Here is a 19,484-nt window from a genome sequence, read left to right as displayed (position 1 = left end):
TGGCCGGAGAAGCGGTGCATTGGTGTGCGCCCGGGATCCAAACCCAGGCGGCCAGCAGTGGAGCGTGTGCACTTAACCGCTAAGCCACGGGGTCGGCCCTCTTTTTAGAGTCTTAAATCAGAAGTTTAGATCCCAAAATTAAGAAAAAAACCCTTTTTAAATCTTTACCCCAATATAAACTGAATCATTAAAAGAAATACAGTTAGAAGAGATAAGACAGATTTAGGGAAGGAAATATTTCATTCGGATTGCCTGTCAACTCATCAGAAGTTAATAACCAATCAGATGGCATGCATGGGACAGAACTAGGATGAAAGAAAATTCAGTCCAGTTGGATTCGGCAGTTTTAATTAGGACTAGAAATAGCATATTATGTCATATGACTCTACTATGTTTGTAAATCTTATCCACATGTGTAAATTTAGTTTATTTTGTACATGTTTACCAATTTTAAACTGTCTAATCCGTTATTCCTTTAGTACCTGAAATATAGCAACCACTATTTTTAGAGTTTACAGCCTTGCTTATGGTATTATGTATACAACAGTCAGTCAATTTAGCTATAATGTTCATATGGAAAATGGGGAAGAGGGGAGAGGCTTACCACTAGATCCTCACAACAAGCTGTTGAAGAATCCTTTCTTGTGAGTCCCAGGAATATATCCTCAGTTCCCACCTGCTGTTTAAATATAATCTCATACCTAAAAAAAAAAAAAGCCAATGGTATAGAGACTCAAATGAAAGAGCAATTCCATCACAAAGCAGAAAACTAGAAACTTATGAGGATGTGCTATTACAAAAAAAAGGGACTAAATAAGTGCTTGCAGTTTTTCAGGCACGTAGCAGAACATAAAGGAATAGAAGTCTAGAAACTCAGTCAAAACTACCTAACACTGTAAAGCAGGATTTACATTGTATATGCTTCTTTTCTCAAAATAAAGCTTAACTTTTAGAGCTATACAAATAAAACAGATTGAAGGAACTTCTAATAAGATTCCAAGATTAAAAGTAGAAGAAAAAAGGAAGGTCCGGTCCTGGAAAACAGTGGCTCAGAAGAATAGCGGGCCCATAACCCAGAGTTTAATGGATAGATAGAAACCCTCCTCTGCTAAATTTAAGCCACAGAGTAGAGTTAGAAAATTCAGCTTTGGTACTGTTTCTGTCATTAACTGTGTGACCTTGGTCAAGTCACAAACTCACGGAGTCTTGGCTTTCAGATTTGTACAATTTATGGGAAGGAGTGGGTTTGAACTAAATGATCTGTCTGGTCTTTTCCACCTCTAAAATGCTACAATAGAAACACTGGTAATGTAGTCAACATAGCTACACTATAGTGTTTAGAATCTAGTCCTACAGAATTCTTAGTTCAATGAAAGATTTTCCTGGTATTTCACCTCATACATGACAATTCACAAATCTTTCCTTGCTCCCAAATTTAGGCCCCTAGGGATAGAATGGTTTATAGAAGCACCCAGCCATAAGGTACCCTCTCTTTTTAGATGGAATGAAGTAATCAAACATTTACAAATGATCTTTTCCATTTAATTCTACCCTAATGAAGAAATGGTAAATCTCTGGATAGGAAGAGTAAAGGACTACATTGAACTTTTGACCACTTGCAAATAGGATCGCCCAAGAATGAAAAGGGGATTTCTCTGAGTTGGAACAGGAATAACAATAAGTAGCTATTTGATATGGGGACCCTTTTTTCTTAATAATCTATAACCTTTACCAGGTATTTATAAAGGTGAAGCCAGATTAAAACAAAATAGAAAGGTATTGATCCATATGCCCACGACTCCCAAATGGATTTGCTCAAGCTGCTGCTCTTCTCCTCATCTCCAGATGCAATTTTCCAACTGCCTACTCTACTATACATTTGCCTGGATGTCCCAAAGGCACCTCACAATCCACAGATCCAAAACCAAACTCACTGTTTCCCCTCCACCTACACTCCCAATCACAGTTAATGGCCTCGCTATACACCCTGTCACCCAAGCTATAATCTTTGATGCTTTCCTCTCATTCATTATATATAATCAAATACCAAATCTTCCCTCAAAAAACTCTCAAAGACCCTCATACTTCTCTCCAAGGCCATTATGAGCTCAGGCTCTTATTATTTTTTATTTGGCCACTTGTGATTCTTCTTTTGTGAACTGCCTGTTCGCATTCTTTACCCATTGGGATATTTTAAAATGTATTTGCATAAGATAGAAAATAAAGATTGAAAAAATCTTATAAAGCAATTTTATTCATATCCTGACTGGAGTTCTTATTCATTTAAAGCTTTCATGGATGTTCTTTCTACAGAACATCAAACATCAGGATAAAAAGTGAAAATTTACTCAAATTTGGAGCTTGCCACATATGGATGTTTGAGATTGATTAGACAACATGACAAATGAGTGACTTAATTCTATTATTTCATATGGATGTGTGGGCACTGTACAAACATAACCTGAGATTCACTATCTTCATTCTTAAGATACAGACAGAAATGTTTTAAAATCCTCTGATTTTTCTTATGAGGTTTACGGATTCTTGACATTGTTTATTTGAAAGCTAGATACTATTTTCCAGTTAATTATGTGCAGTCTCCCCACTGCTTTTATTTTCAGAACTGACATAGAAAATACAAGCATAGGTTTTTTTTTAAAGCATTGGATACAGTTTATAGTCAGAATTAGAAAAGTTGTCATATTACTTGCCATAGAAGTCTTCAAGAATTTATAAAGTACATTAAAATTTAGTAAATATTGCCTTTGTTTTTCAAGCCATTCTAAATAGTCAATCAAGATTTTATTTTAAAATATATATATATATAAGCTTAGTGTATTTATCCATTAATTTAAATTATGTATGTAAACATACTTTAAGTTCCTTAAAAATATGAGTGATTTCTTTTATCAGAAGGAAAGGTTTTTTTTTTGTGTGTGTGTGAGGAAGATTAGCCCTGAGCTAACATCTGTTGCCAATCCTCCTCTTTTTGCTGAGGAAGATTGGCCCTGAGCTAACATCTGTGCTCGTCTTTCTCTATTTTATGTGGGATGCTACCACAGCATGGCTTGATAAGCTGTGTGTTGGTCTGTGCCCGGGATCTGAACCTGTGAACCCCGGGCCGCCGAAGCAGAGAGCGCGAACCTAACCACTACGTCACTGAGCTGGCCCCAGGAAAGGCTTTTTATGATAATAATTCTAAATTTCATATTTATAATTCATATTTATAATCCTACTGAAGAGGCTATAAAGTGAGGCGTCAATCTTGCTTGCAAAATATACTAAACATAATCCTAAAATAACTAGTAAATAAATAATTGATAATTGGAGGAGAACATAGCTTCTTACCAAACTTGTGGAACATTGAGCAGATCTTTGACACATAAACATCGTATAATTTACTTTATATGAATGCTGGTAATTTAATGGGCTGGTTTTTCCCACTGTTAGTTCCAGATTATACAACTAACTGACATTAAATATAAATTTATAATGGAAATATCTGTATTTTTTGTTAGATAATAACCGAAAGGAAGGTGTTATGTTTTATTATTTGTTTCTGCTCTAGAAGGAAAAAAATCATCAATTACACACGCCTTCTGTGTGTCACTGTAGTTTTATCTTTTATGTGGTAGAAGTTACTTTATGAATCTTGTCAAAAATAGAATGGTATCAGATGACAGATCTGACTTAAATCCCTAAACCACATTCCTGGCTTCATTTGACTTACTCCGGTAGTTCTCTAACATCCCACATATCATCGTGCTCTGCTCCTTGTGGAACATCTTCTGGATTCCAGATTTCCTCACTATTTTCATCACTGGTTTGAGGGATGACTGTGAAGAAAGGGAAGATAAAGCTGACACTGTTGGCTGTTTTCCCCCCTCGAAATTGCTCCTGTTTTTCTTCACACTTAGTTTGGGATCACTAAAGTAAAACATTTTCTACTAGTAATCACTAGCAGACTAATCACTAGTTTTTTGACCAAAAAACAAGCTAAATTAGTAACAACTGACTTAAAAATTTTTAATCAATACACAACCAATACATTGTAGAATTATAATAATGGTTGTAGAAAATTTGGAAAAGATGTATAAGCAAAAGGAAGAAAATAAAATAATCTACAATCCAACTGCCTGGAGATAATCAATGATAGCATTCTGGTGTATAACTTTCCATTCTCTCTCTCTTTCTCTCTCTCTGCCTCTGTCTCTCTCTCTCTACACACACACACACACACACACACACACACACACACAATAACATATAAATATTTAATATATAAAATAATATATATAAAATATATATATGCAAAGAAATACTATATATTTTTTCAGAAACATAATCATATGTAAAATATTTTTATGTAAAAGAACAAATCAAACATACCATCAATCTGATTTGGGTAGAAATGTCTTATATTGCATTGTTTGATACCTTTGATACCTTTTCCATGCAAGCATGACATAATTTTAAAAAAATATTATCTGCTAATAAAACTGCAAGCAGTGGATGCAATGATCATTTTTTAACCTGGTATTTTCCTCATGTAGACATGAGCTTTAAGGAAAATCTCTATCATTTGTCCTTTATTTAGAACTGAACATGTGCCTGGGTTTCTACATGTCATTTTTAAATGTTTGAAAGTAAATAGGCACGCAAAAAAACAGCTTACATGTTTGTTTCAACTATTGGGGCAGCAAATGGAAACCCACATTACGTGCAGAACATTATTTTGAGTTCTTTTAAGCATCCCCAGAAATGCACCTGATTATCAGGTTTTCAATTCTGACAATTCTTTTGAAATTATCTGCTTCGATCTAGCATGGTCTTTGTAAAGCCTAATTACAGATTTATATATAATGTTTTACATATGACTCATTGTTCTCAGAATTTAGAGATTATTAGACTTACATTATCAGAAATACATCCGAATTTGAACTAGTCTTCTGTGGAGTGAATATCTCTTGAATAAGGCAAATAGACTCTAGAGTATGTAGAGAGATGATAACTGAAATTTTAAAATCATCCCCTCAGACCTCATTTTAGCCATTATTTTTAACATTTTTCCAGATAAAATATTTTCCCATTAGCTAAATTGATGAAGGAACTTCATTTCCTTTCCCTGGCCACCCTCTGGTAACTGTGATCATGACCAAGAGGATTAGAGCATTCTCTATTTGTGAAGATGTGTACAATGTTTAACTCTGTGAAAATGTATAGGCCAAAATGCTGGGAAAACATCCCAAAAATATTTATTTTAGTTTACTGGAACTGTGACTATATAGGCCACTCTATGGGCTTTAATTTATAAGCATTTCAACGTAAGACAAAATTGTGTAGTTCATTGTTTTATTGTGTTCTCCAAAAGCCTATCAGCTCAATAGGGGTAGAGACCTATTCTTTTTTTTAATTTTTTATTATTTTTTGTTCTATTTTGATCTCTATTGTAGTCTCAGGGATGATCATACTGCCTGGTACATAATAGGCTCTCAATAAACATTTATTGAATGAATTAATAAGTGAATTCTGTGAAATTGCCAGAATATGGCGGGATAGAAAGCGAAGAAGCTAAGAATCTTGGTAACTAGACCCTAAATAATAAAAAAGTTATTTAACCACAGGCGACTTTCTTTGTTTTCCATCTCAGGAAATATACCCCAAAAATGTGAGTAATTCAAGGCAAATTAATTTCCATTACTAGAAAAACGACTACCTGCAACAGTACAGTAAAAACAGCATCTTTATATATAAATGTCTGTTCATCATTTCCACAATTATTTGAGTTCGTCTTTAATAAATGGTGGTGTTATTATTACTCTCCCTATAATTTTCCTTCCAAAGAAAAGATTATACCGATTATATTGATCAATACTCTTTATTAAATAACTTACCTTTGAGCTCTTCTGTTTTTGGTGGTCCAATATTCCCAGGACCCATGGCTCCAGCAGCAGATGAATAGCTTGACTAGGGGAGAAGAATAAAGTCCAACATTCTGTAATTACTACTTGTATAACTTATATGACTAGTAATACTTTAAATTTGATAGGATTTCCATCTAAAATTTCATATAGTTTCCCGGTTTAATTACCCATTATTGTTATACAACAGAAAGACAGATGTCAAGTATTATTTTGAATATATTTTCCTTGTCCTTTCAAAAAGTATTTGGTTTAATAGACCCTAAGTCAGAATTGCTCTTTGATCAAACTAAATGCCCAGTTCCAGCCCAGTGAATCATGTAGCCCCAGGGATAGGGGAGTGAGCCACACTCATCTCTTTGAAGGTTAGAACCAAGTGTTAGTATAAGAGCATTGACATCTTTGGGTTTTGGCATTGTCTGGTCATAGTTAGTTGGAGGATAGAAGTATGGGAAAGTTTTATAGAAATAAAAACAAACCACTAAACAGAATCTAAGTATTTAGACATCAATTGACTCATTCAAAAGTCCTGATAACAGCTTTTACTTCTTTCCACTGTGGGTATAAGACACTTCCTCATCTCACCACCTAATGATGCTGGTGAATTTAAACAGCAGCCCCAAATTAATAGTGTCAAATACATGCTGCAACACTTCAGTCTTCATTCAAGTTCAAGTTTATTTTGCCATCTTCTGCACAAGCATATATACCCCCACAGGACTGTCCCTGACTCACCAGTACAAGATTAGTTCTCCTTTTTTCAACTAAGTATAACACATATTACGCTATCAGCATAGCAGCAACCACCTCATTAGTCCCTCTCAGGGTTTTTTTGATCTTTCAAGAAAATCCCAATTTTTTACTAATTGTTCTTGCTGATATCAGACTATGCAGCTCCAATTCATTCTATTGCTGTCAGTGAAAAAATTCTTATCTCCTTGGATCCTGGCAAACTAGCACCTCTAGCTCTCCTTTCTCAGGCCCCTGCCCCTATCTCCCAAGACTTCAGACATGTACTGTTATAATGTCCTGTTTGGACAAGAGGAATACTATCTGTCCTTGAAAGCTGGTGGAAAAGCTCACCCGGGTCTTTATTATGCTAAACTATTCCAAAGCTATAAATAGGAAATTAATCTATAACATCTCATCAGTTTCTGAGACAGTAACTATTCCTTTCCAAGAGGTGATTCAAAAGTTCTATGTCTGCAGTTAAGGTGTTACAGGCATTTTAATGTGAAAATCCCAAGACAATATTGTGTACATTTTTTTTCTTTTTAATCACTAAGGTCATATAAACTTGTAATGCTTTTCTTAAACTATGAATCACCAGACTACTAATAGTCAATCACGGTAAAGCTTTTCTTGGAACATGAGGGCCTCTTGTTTTGTTGAGTGCCTCCTTCCACAGAAAATTAAAATCCGTAGAAATAAAAACTTGAACATTCCTAACAAAAATTGGTATGCTCTCCATGGACAGTGATGATTGGATCAGTATATCACAATAGAGAGGGAGTTTCAGTTTATTAACTTAATGAAAATAAATGATTAAAAATAAAATTTTCAAATGAAAAAAGGGATCAGGATAATAGAAACATTAAAAACCATCTGGTAATTGTTTTCTACAAGAATATATTTCAGCCTTTACCATGAATCCACATCCAATTATATGAGCAATTTGTCATTGCAATTCATGCCACTTTGTAATATGTAAGAGAGTTAGAACATCCTTGTTACAATGTCTGTGAAGAGTGGTGAACTTTATTTCCCACTGGTCTTATGATACCCTCGTGAGTTTAAAAAACAACAGACATATTCTCTTTCCAATCTCCCAGATTCTTAACAATTCATGGTGGGGATAGTGTAAATAAACCAATGTGTATGCAACAGTTCTAATGATGTTTTCAGAGTATATTTTCAAAAACTCATCACTCTTGTAATCATTCCACAGTTCCCAAGATTAATACATGTTAAAAAATGAAAAGCCATTTCTCTCCTGGAAAATTTAATAGTTCATTAGAAACATTAATTATTCTCCTACTGTTCTGATACTCCAATTCTATATCCTCTAATGATATCTGTACTGTGGTGTCTGAATGACCAATTATCTCAAAATTGCTTCTAACCCAGATATACAGAATCATACATTATTATAGTAATTTTCTTTTATAAATTGTACAATTTGGTAAAATGATCCTAGTCTCTCTATTCTCATAAGCACTCATCTTTCCCCTAGAAACACCTCTAGATACAAATAAACATCTCCATAAATAAATGCCAAAGGGAACAGGCTTTGTAACTAGAATAAATCCTTATCTCCGAATCTGTTCCAGTTACAAGTTCCCCTTCCCTTTATTCAAGATCACTGTTTCTCAAATACTTAATATAATTTTTCTATATGACAAATCCTACCTTTCCCAGGATGTATCATTCTATTTCAGCTAAGGTAGCAAAAGTGAGCTTCCCTTCCCAAATTCATTGATACATTGCTCCTAACTTTTTCTCCTGTGTCCTATTTGTTGTGTATATTCAATGCTGTTATTAACGTCTTGATTGTTCTCTATTTGAACAAGCTGACTCAGTTCCCCTCCTCTACAAATTTTATTTCCATTGCATGTTTTATTTGATTCTGCCCTGTTTCACATAAGCTCTTCCTGGAGGGTGGAAGCTCAATCCAGTGTCCATTTGAGCCACTGAATTTTCTGCCTATTCAGATTATACTTGTTTTTCCACATTATGGCAAAAAAAGAATTTTGGGAGGAGTAAATTTATGCATATGTTCATAGGAGATGGCTTAGTCACGGTAAACTGGTCATAATAATGAACAACTTCATTAAAACAATTTAAAGCAAATCGATATATCCTGCTACAGTATGAGGTTTCTGCCCCAAATTTTGTTTGCCTTCACCTAGGCAGTCTGATAGCCAAGGTTTGCTGATATCTAAAGAGTAGGAGAATGGAGAGCAGGGGTTACATAAAAGTATTTTGATTATTCTGGGAATAATCTGTGACTGTGGAGTGGCCAAAGTCACTTCACGGAACTCTCCTACCCAAAAGGAAGCCCATCTTGCTTCTGCAAGCCTCCCTGGGGTTACCTGTCCTGACCCCAAACGCTGTTCAACTCATTAGATTCCACAGCTCTATCTGAGCATGTACCCGGAAGTCAATTGTAGTAGGCTGAAGCTAGTTTGTCCCATAACTGGCTCAAAATATTTTCTGTTTTGCCTTCATGTGTAGACAAATAAAAAAAAATTAAGGGGACTGAATTTTGGAGGCTTAATTAGTACTGTCTAATTGAAATTATTTGTTTTATAGAAATATTATCCAGGCTTAAAAATTCTAGCTGCTACTCTTTGAAATGGTTGTCAAGCATTCTACGGCCATGAATATAAATGACAAACATTTTGAAATGTGGCTATTGCTACCATAGTTACAAAACTATTTTCCTATTCAGTGTTCAGGTAGTTTAGAAAAAATATAATTATGTTTCCTAGAAATGCACTAGAGGTTATACTCTCATGCATAATCAGCCCTGCAACCTCCTGTGACTATATCAGATGACACAGCCTTGCTCACACAGCAAGGTTGGAACAAGTTGTTCAAATACAGTTTCACAATTTAGTTGAACAGAACTAATTCATCTGTAAGTATTCGACCACCTGTCCAGATTCAAAATCATCCTCTTCTTCAGGATTAAGTAGTTTAGAGAGGGCCTGGAGAGCTGAAACCGAAGAAATGGTTTCAATTTCCATAGTTTCAGTTTCCACATTTTCAGTTTCCATACTTTCATTTTCTGTATTTTCAGGTTCCATATTTTCAGATTCCATATTCTGAGAAGGAAGACAATCAGAAAGAGGTATTTTAGCTTTCTATTTTATTTAAGACGAAGATTTTTTTTATTGTCATATCTCCCTTCTTTTCTTGGGTCACTCCATTATCTCTTATTCTTTCTTGAAAATCCTTGTAAACTTCTTCAGATATATGTATTTTGCTGACTCACAGAGTTGGGACAGTAAGTAAACTCAAGCATTCAGCTTGCTTTAGTAAAACTTCACACTCAATCTAACAAGCATTTATTGAGCGTCTACTATAGTGGTTCTCAGGTTTCACTGTGCTTAAGAATCACTTGGGCATTTAGTTACAAACAGATTCTTAAGCACTACCTCTAGAGAAAGTGTATGTCAGTGTCATAGAGAATGTACATCATTATTTGGAAATACACTTTTGTAGATTACCTTTTTACCTGACTCATGTATGCTGTCTAGGCTGTATGTATTCCCTTTAGTGAACTGAAAAGGATGTTTGTTGGGGGGTATGTCTCAAGGAACTTTCCTCATTTCAAATTTTTGCCTCAGGCAGGCCTATACCTTCTGCTTTATCTAAATTCTTAATTAACTCTTGATAATGCCTAGCATATTGCCATTTGAGAACTCTAATGGGTTGGTTCGTTGACTTTAGTGAAAGTTCATACAAAATAAATTAATTGTTTTTCTGATTATAATACTGATACTATATAAGTCTATTGTGGAAATTTTATGAAATAATACATTAAAAGTATAAATAATAAAATCACAACAACCTATAATCCTACCAACCAGACATCAGTCTTTTAAATCATCTCCACAGTTATATTTGGAGTAGTAATTCAGGATCTTTAAAAATCTTGGAAGTGTCAGACTCTAATGAATAACCTGAATAAAGACTGTAGAATTAGGCCTATTGTTAATGATTTGGGCATAAACATAATTGGAATCTTTTCTACATTTCTGCTATTTTTTAAACATTTTATAAAATTAATTCACAAGAAAAATTTCTTTAGTGCTTTTATAAAATTATCCACTAAAATTTTTGCATTGTGCCTGGAACAGTAATACAAAGGGATTCTCAAACGCGTGCTGGTACAATCTACCTGTCAAAATCAATCTGCATGCAGATGGTGTTTTACAAACGTTCTGTTTTACCATTATTTTGACTTTCTTTTTTAAATAGGAAACTGATCTTGATGCTTATCAGAGATGTCGAGGTATGAAACAAATGTTAAATTGTCCTGTACATCTAGCACAGAGGTAGTATATCACAGTGGTTAGGAGTAAGTAAGGGCTCTAGAGTCACAGCGCCTAGATTTGTATCTATTGTTTACTTCCTAGCTCTGTGACTTGGGCACATCATTTAAACTTCCTCCACCTCATTTTCCTTATCTACAAAATGGGAATAATAATTGCGCCACCTCATAAGGTTGTTACAAGGATTAAGTAGTTTAATACACATAAAAGTGCTTGGAACAGTGCCTGGCACATAGGAAGCACTCAACATATGTTAGCTGTATTCGTCCTTTAAAACCTTAATTTTGTTGGGCATGAATATCACTTCTAATAATGATGTCGAAAAAGTTAATGATAAAACTCATTACACTGGAAACTCATTAAATTGGAAAAGGTGAAATAAGAGGTGATAAAATAATCTTCTCTCACAGTATGGTCTGGGAGTCTGCTCTGGAAATGAATAATTGACACATTAAATTAAACAAAGAGGCCCTTGTTTATATTTTAAAAGTCCTAGTTGATTATGAGTTCATTAAATATTTACTAAACATTAAAAGCAAAAAGTTTATTGAAACATTTTCTACCTTCGACAACAAAAGGGGAAAATGGACCCAGATATCAGATGCAATATAATAAGTATTTTGAGTTGAGATTGTACAAACAATGAGACTTTAAAAAAACAAATATAGCGGAAATTGTTCTATTATTCCAGCATTACCTACGTTATAAAATTGTTGTGATGGCCATATTATGCAACATAGGTGAAAGAGTTGGCTAAAATATGAAAAGCTATATAAAAATATCATTATTATCTGGCACATAGTGCCAGCACCCACAGATACTTGATGATGAGGTTTGTAAGAGCTCAATGGTGAGCTGATAAGAGGGAATAAACTGGAACCAGTAGAGCTAACCCAGAAGAAGGGTATTCTGAAGTCCCAAATATAGTGTCTGAGGTCGTAATCAGAACTGCTATTCATGCATTCTCACTGCCAGGGACATGGCAGTGGGAGTTTTAGGATATGAGCAGTGTTTCGGGGCAGAAAGGTTGAATAGTTGTGGTTACAGGGAGGCCTATTTAGGGTGAAGTAGGTCCCTGGTCCATAGGTGGGAGTATAGGAGGCAGGGTCTGGCTCTTGGGGACTATGACGGAATTGGCAGCTAGATGAAGATTCAGAATAGAGCAGGGCTTTAATGTCACAGCTGGAAAAGAGAAAACGAACCAGGCACTGTATCAGAGGCTTTCTCATGTCACCTGGGCAGCCACAATGGAGGTTATGAAGGAAGGCTGTGGTTCAGTGGGTACACTGGATACTAGACTTAGAGAAAGCAGATTAATTCTAAATCCCCACCAGTTGGGAAGGAGCTCTGGCCTGGTTCTCATTTGGTTAGAGGCAGGACAGTGTGAGCAGAGGGAAGCTATACCTGTAGGCTGAACATCTTCAATAACGAGCTGGCATATAGTCAGCAGTTGATGAATACTGAATGAAGCATGATGAAATTCATACGAAGGTTGTATTTCAAAGAAGTCACCTTGGAAGGTTATACACTGATGTATATTATGCTACCAATGCTCAAAATATTTTAGAATTGCCTTCATATGAATCACCAAGAAAATAGGTATCTTTATGATATCACTCAGTTTGATTGCACATCAAATTTGTCTCCAAGTGATTTCTGGATATATCCAGATATCACATCTACTTTCAAAATATGAAGATTTGCTACTTTGAGGATATTCAAAAGAATATGCTACAGCCTAAGGCAATTCTAAAAGAGCAGTTTCAAAAGTAATTTGAGCAATAACAACAGCATTAGAATAAGTGGATAGCCTCCCAAAGTGACTGCTTTGAAGGAGATGCCACTCATTGGGATGTGTATGTTTGAGTGTATTTGTTAAACAAATCATTCACAATAATTTATAGTGACACTCTGTATATCTGAAGCATATTAAGAACTGGACTTCTTAAATTCCAAATTAGGCTGGCAAAAAATGGCATAGATTCACACTTAGCTAAATTGGAGTAGAAATATCATAATAAAATTGGCACTTTAGCAAAAAATAATTTTTACCATATCAATTGTAATAATAATCTGTAAACACAAAATAATAAATCATGACAAGTTTGTTGATAATATATTTTGAGAAACAAAAGAATCACCAATACTTTGTGAATAATTATTTCAAAGTATCAAAAAACAACGATGTGAATTTTTGGAAAAAATATTCTAAATTCAAAGGAAATGAAGATTCTACCAGCTTTTTTATAAGTCTAATAAAATAAGAATAATGTATTACTTTATTAAAAACGTATTAAAGTTCATTTGACACAAACAGATCACATTGGAAAAACTAAAGCAAGATGCCTTTTTCTGAACTGTGTAGTGTTATTTATTTGTAGAGCTATCTTTTATTTGTAAATTTGATAGACGTTAAGTCTGGCAATCAAAGTCCTTCAGGATATAAACACAGCCTAATTTTCTGCCCTTCCCTCCTATTATTCTCCTACATGTAATCTGCATTCTGTTAAAAACTGAACTGCTTATTATACATACCCTGTAATCTATTGCCTTTGTACTTTGGAATGTATTCTTCCTTTTGCCTAGACTACTCAGGTAGTATAGTGTAGTGATAAAAAGAAAAAAGGATTCTGGAGCCACACTGCCTATGTTTGAATCTGGCACTTAAATGGGCCAAGAATAAATTTAAACTAAGGAAAATTTAAGTAGGAGTTTCATCAAAAACAAAATCTATTGCTAAATCTTTTATTCGAGATTTGGTTATTTAGAAAATAAATTTTCTAGGCCCTTTGTTTTTCTTTCTTTCACTCTCCTTTGCTAGGCCAATTCCAATGGCAGCATTTTCCAGACAGAGACTTTGATTTTCCCACATCAACCTGAACCTTTAGGCCTTCATATGTAGAGGTGTGATTGGGGAATCTCTCTTGGTACTAGCCACAATGAGCTAAAGAGACAGACACTTCAGAACCAGCTCATTACCAAAACACTGGGGCCAGTTAGGGACTAGACAAATTCAACCAGGATGACTCCAGACCCATGGTTCTGAAGCAACATCAGTAATGTGAGATTAAGTCAGACTCTGGTGGTGAGGGCTTTCTATTTTATTTGCCTCCATCCAGCGTCAATTTGGGATGGCTCTTTGACTTGAACTAATTGGAGAGAAGTCTAGGTTAACTTAGTGAAAACTCTGAATTACAGACTATTAAAAAAACGAGACATTTTATTAATTCAAGTATATATAGTAAATAAAATCAGGGTAATAAAGAATCACAAAATAGTATCCTTTGGGAACTCGTGTAATAGGTAAACACATAGACATATAAACATATGTCAAGTATTGACTGTTTATAGCTGGATGATTTCAGAGTATTCAAAATCCATTTACTCTCTTAAATAATCTGGCATTTCTTTTTCTTCAACTTTATTTACATAATGCCTTATTTAGCAATCCTTGCATTAAAATTCTTCTGAAAACACAAAAGTAAACATCATCTCTGCCTATGTCTGAATTAAATTATAATATACTGGCTAATTTTTCTTTTTTACATTTTTTGACAACTATACACATCAATATTAAAAATAATTCATTTTGACTTTGTCTTTACAATACCAAGAATGATTTCCTTTTTTAGGTCTCTAACTTGCACTGTCATCAAATGTACCAAGTCATAAGTAACTATGGGGACTTAGTTTTTGTTACAAATTTAAAATATATTTAATGGAAGATGATTTTTGAAAGTACCTGGAATTTTTCATAAACCTAAAAGTCAAGAAATGAGCCTCTTTTGGTTTAAAATTTCTTCTATCATTCTTTATTTTAGCCAATCTTAATACACTTAATAATTTTTTCCTGTTTCTCTTAGTCTCATATTCCACCTCTATGTAAAAAGTAGTTGAGACAGCAAATTTGCCTTCAGTACTTTGAAATTTCCTCCCAACAGGCCTGTTTTCTTCATTTCTTTAGGAAATAGTCTCTGTTCTGACTCCTTGTCACAACAGAAAACTCTTAGGAGAAATGATCCCTACCTCTCTGGTCAAACTCGGTTCTCCCCCCTCAGATTTCATTTTTTGACAAGTTCCTCACCTTTTGACAGGTACAGTTCAACGACATATAATATTTACTCTCCCAACCAGCCCTTGGCGAGCAGAGGGTTTAGGTACAAGGAGTCTTCGCCCAGGCTCCCGCCCTCTAAGGGTGGTCTGACTGCTTCTCGCTGCTCAACGGATCTGACCAACGGACGCCGAACCCTCAGACCACAGCGTCCACGTTTTGAACACAAGACATCATTGATGTAACAATGGGCCTGGGACAATTTTTTTTAGTCAAAACAGCGCTATACTCCCTAAAAAATAGGTCCCAGGGGCCGGCCGGTGTTGTAGCGGTTAAGTTCGCGCGCTGCGCTTCGCGGAGCCGCCCGGGGTTCTCCGCTTCATATCCCGGCGCGGACCTACTCGCCGCTCGTCAAGCCCTGCTGAGGCGGCGTTCCACACAGAAGAGCCACAGCTCTACAACTATGATACACAGCTAGGTACTGGGGCTTCGGGGAGAAAAAAGAAAAAAGAGGGAGACTGGCGACAGATGTTAGTGCAGGGCCAATCTTCCTCAAGAGAAAAAAATAGAATGTCACCATTAAAAAATATATATATATATTTTATATATATATTATTATAGGAGATATATATATCCTAACCAAGGCATGCTGGTCTGGGATAAATCATGCCTGTACTTTTAAAACAGAAGGTACAGTGGCTGCCTCCAACTTGAAGCACCCAGATTTACCTATAAGGAAACAGTTTTCACTCTCAAATTACTGTTACAACCCTTTACGTGTGTGTAAGAGTCGAGAGAAAGGGGTTGGGAAACCTTCACATGTTCTTTTTGGCCTTCGGACATTCGATCAGCAACCATCCCCCGTACGGTAAAACTGCCCCGTCTCTCACATCCTGATAGACTGAGTTTGTCAAAGCGGCATCCTGCTGCGAGTATCTAGGGCAGGAGAATTTAGGGAACGCGTCTGTTCTATCTCCAACTTGTGGCTTTTTTAGGTGTCTCGCAGAGTTGTAAGTATCTAGAGTTCTCCCTACTTTCTCTGATAGCCACGACATCTGAGGACTCCTTCGTTCCCCCTCCTAAGGTTCGGGTTTCCTCACCTGCGTGAGTTTTCTGGTCGCTCGCTAGGCTCCGAAAATAGACTGTGGACAGCTCCGCGTCTCTCTGTTGCCTGGGTAACAACTTGTTCCCCACCCCCACCCGGCACCCACCACCTCCGGGTTCCCGCTTGACTTTCCTGGCCAATCATAGAAGAGTCTCCTTTGAAACAACACCAGAATCAACCAATCAGAGCGCGTGCCAGTTGGAGTCCCTGGCTGCCCTTTCCAGTTAACCTGGTCGACCCCCTTTAAGCCCCTGTCTTGTTTAGCGTCACCCCAGCGGGAACCTGCCCACAGTGGAGGCCGGTTTTTTTCCGGCTGAGGTAGGCTCCGGCCCGCCTCTCTGGCCACTACACAGTCTCTGAGGCCTGCCCATTTACTTTGGAGCCCGGACAGTGAGGGTGGCAGCGGCTGCCACCGAGGTAAGTTTGCGGGGTTTTCGTTTGACCCAGTCATCAGCAGGCTTGCTCATCATTACGCTTTTCCCGCGTGTGAATTCCACATCGCACAACTCGTTCTCCCGCCAATCCGGAGCAGCGGGGGCAGAAGAGTAGGCTCGGTGGCCCGGGGGTTGAGAAGGTTTTGCAGCCGCTCTACACGCCCCCTCCCCGCCCCCTCCTCGCCCTGCGGCAGAGACACCTGTTGTGGTTCGGTCCGGGCTCAGCGTTTGTGTGTGTGTGCGCACTTTTTTTCCCCTGTGCTGTGGGCAAGCGTTCTGGGCCCAGAGCCCCAGGGAGAGCACTCCTTCGGCCGGCACGCGGGTCCTATGAGGCACCGGCCGGGGCTATGCGTCGCTCCCACTCCCGGGGACATCACGGGACCCAGTGCCCAGCTTTTCCCGCCTTGGAGTGGAGAAAGGCAGGCGCGCCGCCGGTTGCCACTGCTTGGCAATCTGAGTGTCTTCCTTCACCTAGAGGTACAGTTGTGATCTTAGTTTCCCATGAATTCCGTGGTTTGGTTTTAGACCAAGGGGGGAAAAAGGATTGCTTAATAAGTATTTGGACTGATTAGCTGTGTTTGATGGTGGGGCCCTGCATCCATTATTTGAGAGTTGTAAGCAAGGTGAGATAGGATGGTTTTTTAATGGATGGTTACGTTTGGTTATCCCGGGATTGGAATTCGACTGTGAATTGACTCAACTGCTTTCCTTCTTTCTGCTATCATGTTTTTCTAGCTTCCACTCCATCTGGTGAAGGGGTTAGTGAAGCTTGAGTTACTTGTTATTTCCTACAGTAAACAAAAATGGTGGTACAATATTTAAGTTATTGGCTAAAGGAGAGTTATTGGCTTTTTGGCCAAATTACCTATACCATAATTAGATGGTAGGTGATCAGAGTTTAAGTGTTTTAAATTTTATTTCTTTAGATACTTGTGGAGCTTAAGTTATATATGCTATGCTTTCTCCTTCTTGCTTGCTTTTTTGTTTCTGGTCTGCTTCATTGTGCCTTATTCTAAGTCCTTAATGCCTAGCTAGTGCTTTTCGGACATTTTGGCTATGACTAACTCACAGTAAGAAAGAAATTTTATATTGTGAGCTAGTACATACATACACAATACATAATTGACAATCATTTTGCAGAGACAACACTTATTATATGCAGTTTACTCTGATACTTTCCATTACATTTTTTAGGATGTAGACCCCAACCTAGTAATGAATTGTCATTCAGAGTTTGACACACGCTGGCCTTAGACCTTTTGTTTTCAAACTTGTGTGTTTAGGAATCACTAAGGATAATTGTTACAAATGCAGATTTCCCTGGCTCACTCCAGGGACTGGTTCTGTGAGTCTGTGGTGCCCCCCCCCCGGACCCCAAAGGTGGTTCATATAGCATATATGAAGTGCTTGGTATGCACAGGTGCACAGGTATTCAATAAACAATAGTTTTTTTCTTGGGAAACAAATGCTATTTATCTTTAGGAATATAATTGCCTCTTAAAGATTTGGCCTGCCTGTGGTGAAGTGGAATCCAATGCTAAGCACTGTTTTCACCAGGGTTAGGCAGGTAGGAAGATGGGGGATGGATCCTGGATCTGAGATGAATCTTCAATCAGTTGGATTCCGTGGAGAATTTTGTAAATACCGAAACTTAGGGATTGAGGAGCACAAAAATTAGAGAGGTTCGGTGACTTGCCCAGGGTCATGTAGTCAGTGGATGGATCTCAGACATAGAACTCGCTTGATTAAGTCTAGTATTCTTCTCCATTCTGCCTTGACAGCAGGTCAGATCTAGAGGCTGAGGTTGAATCAGGAAGAGAGCTTCCCTGACTTGCCTATCCCAGAAGCAGAGGCAACAGAGTTTCTGCCTTTTGACTGCTAGTTTGGTTTTAAAGTAATGCAACTTGAGAGACCTAAAAGATAAAAAATGCACCTAAAAGTTCCTGTGCATTATAGCTGTGAAAAAGGGATATAGTTTAGCTAATTCTTTTATAATATATAAAGTGTAAAACACTAGTTAAATAATTTATTAAACCAGCATTAAAAGAAATTAAAGATGAAAAATTTCCCTCAATCCTGCTACCAAAATATAACTGATGTTTCTGTTCCCCTCCCATTTTATCTGTATATACCCATATTTTTACACAATCTTTATCCTTGTTTATACAATTTTTTGTTTCTTTTATTTAATACTGTTCTGGGAATTTTGTTCTATGTTGTTGATAGTCTTCATATTTTTCCTGATTAATAGCAGCCTAATATTCCATACAGTGAGATGGCCATAATTTACTCAGCCTAACTAAACCAAACACAGAAGATTTATTTCCAGTTCTTCCATGTTATCAGTAACACTGTAAAGACTTGATTATTTAAAATCATTTATATGACCTTTACTTTCCATGATGCTCAATAGGAATCCTAATAGGAACGTCAGGGATCTGGACCTGAGCTGCGAGTTTTTGCCCTCCTTGGATGTATGGATTTGCCCATCTAGGTTTCTGTGTGCTAGGGCAGCAGTGATCAACCATGATATCCATTATACATATGAGTTAGGTTGAGTGTATTTTTTTAACTAATAAGTATAGACATTTTCAAAATGATTTACTTTAAGAAATATAGGAATCATGGCAGATTCAAGTGCCGTAGTAACGCTCATGCTCGTTAACTTTCTTTATGAATATCTTTTCCAAAGATAATATGGGTGTGTATTCAGTTATAATTTAAAAATTCTTTATAAAGGAGCCGATTAAGTTGACTGGGAGAATAAAAGTTATAATTGGTGCATATTAGCATATCTCCCTTTTCAAAGCACACATATTGTCTTATTTTCTGTCATTCTAAAATGATAACTAGTCCTTCTTTTTAAAATTATAAAATATTTCAAACAGAAAAGTACAGAGACTATTATACGCC

General features: G+C 36.7%; 2 protein-coding genes across 2 annotated transcripts in view; one reads left to right on the top strand and one right to left on the bottom strand.

Annotated features, from left to right (window-relative positions):
* Positions 1-16,180, bottom strand: part of DNAAF6 (dynein axonemal assembly factor 6) — a 37,008-nt gene extending 20,828 nt beyond the window's left edge. The window contains exons 1-5 of the mRNA XM_058536460.1: positions 16,133-16,180; positions 9,578-9,748; positions 5,895-5,967; positions 3,731-3,836; positions 605-701 (exon numbers count right to left, since the gene is read on the bottom strand). Coding sequence (XP_058392443.1) covers positions 605-701; positions 3,731-3,836; positions 5,895-5,967; positions 9,578-9,745 — 444 coding nt within the window. The 5' untranslated portion in view covers positions 9,746-9,748; positions 16,133-16,180. The remainder of the gene's footprint in view (positions 1-604; positions 702-3,730; positions 3,837-5,894; positions 5,968-9,577; positions 9,749-16,132) is intronic.
* Positions 16,181-16,643: 463 nt separating this feature from the next.
* The window catches only part of NUP62CL (nucleoporin 62 C-terminal like), a 96,272-nt gene continuing 93,431 nt past the window's right edge, over positions 16,644-19,484 (top strand). Inside the window, exon 1 of the mRNA XM_058536458.1 lies at positions 16,644-17,048. Within this exon, the coding sequence (XP_058392441.1) occupies positions 16,919-17,048 (130 nt within the window). The 5' untranslated portion in view covers positions 16,644-16,918. The remainder of the gene's footprint in view (positions 17,049-19,484) is intronic.

This window comes from Diceros bicornis, chromosome X (assembly GCF_020826845.1).
Source record: "Diceros bicornis minor isolate mBicDic1 chromosome X, mDicBic1.mat.cur, whole genome shotgun sequence".
Lineage (NCBI taxonomy): Eukaryota > Metazoa > Chordata > Mammalia > Perissodactyla > Rhinocerotidae > Diceros > Diceros bicornis.
This window is presented reverse-complemented; position numbering and strand designations above follow the sequence as displayed.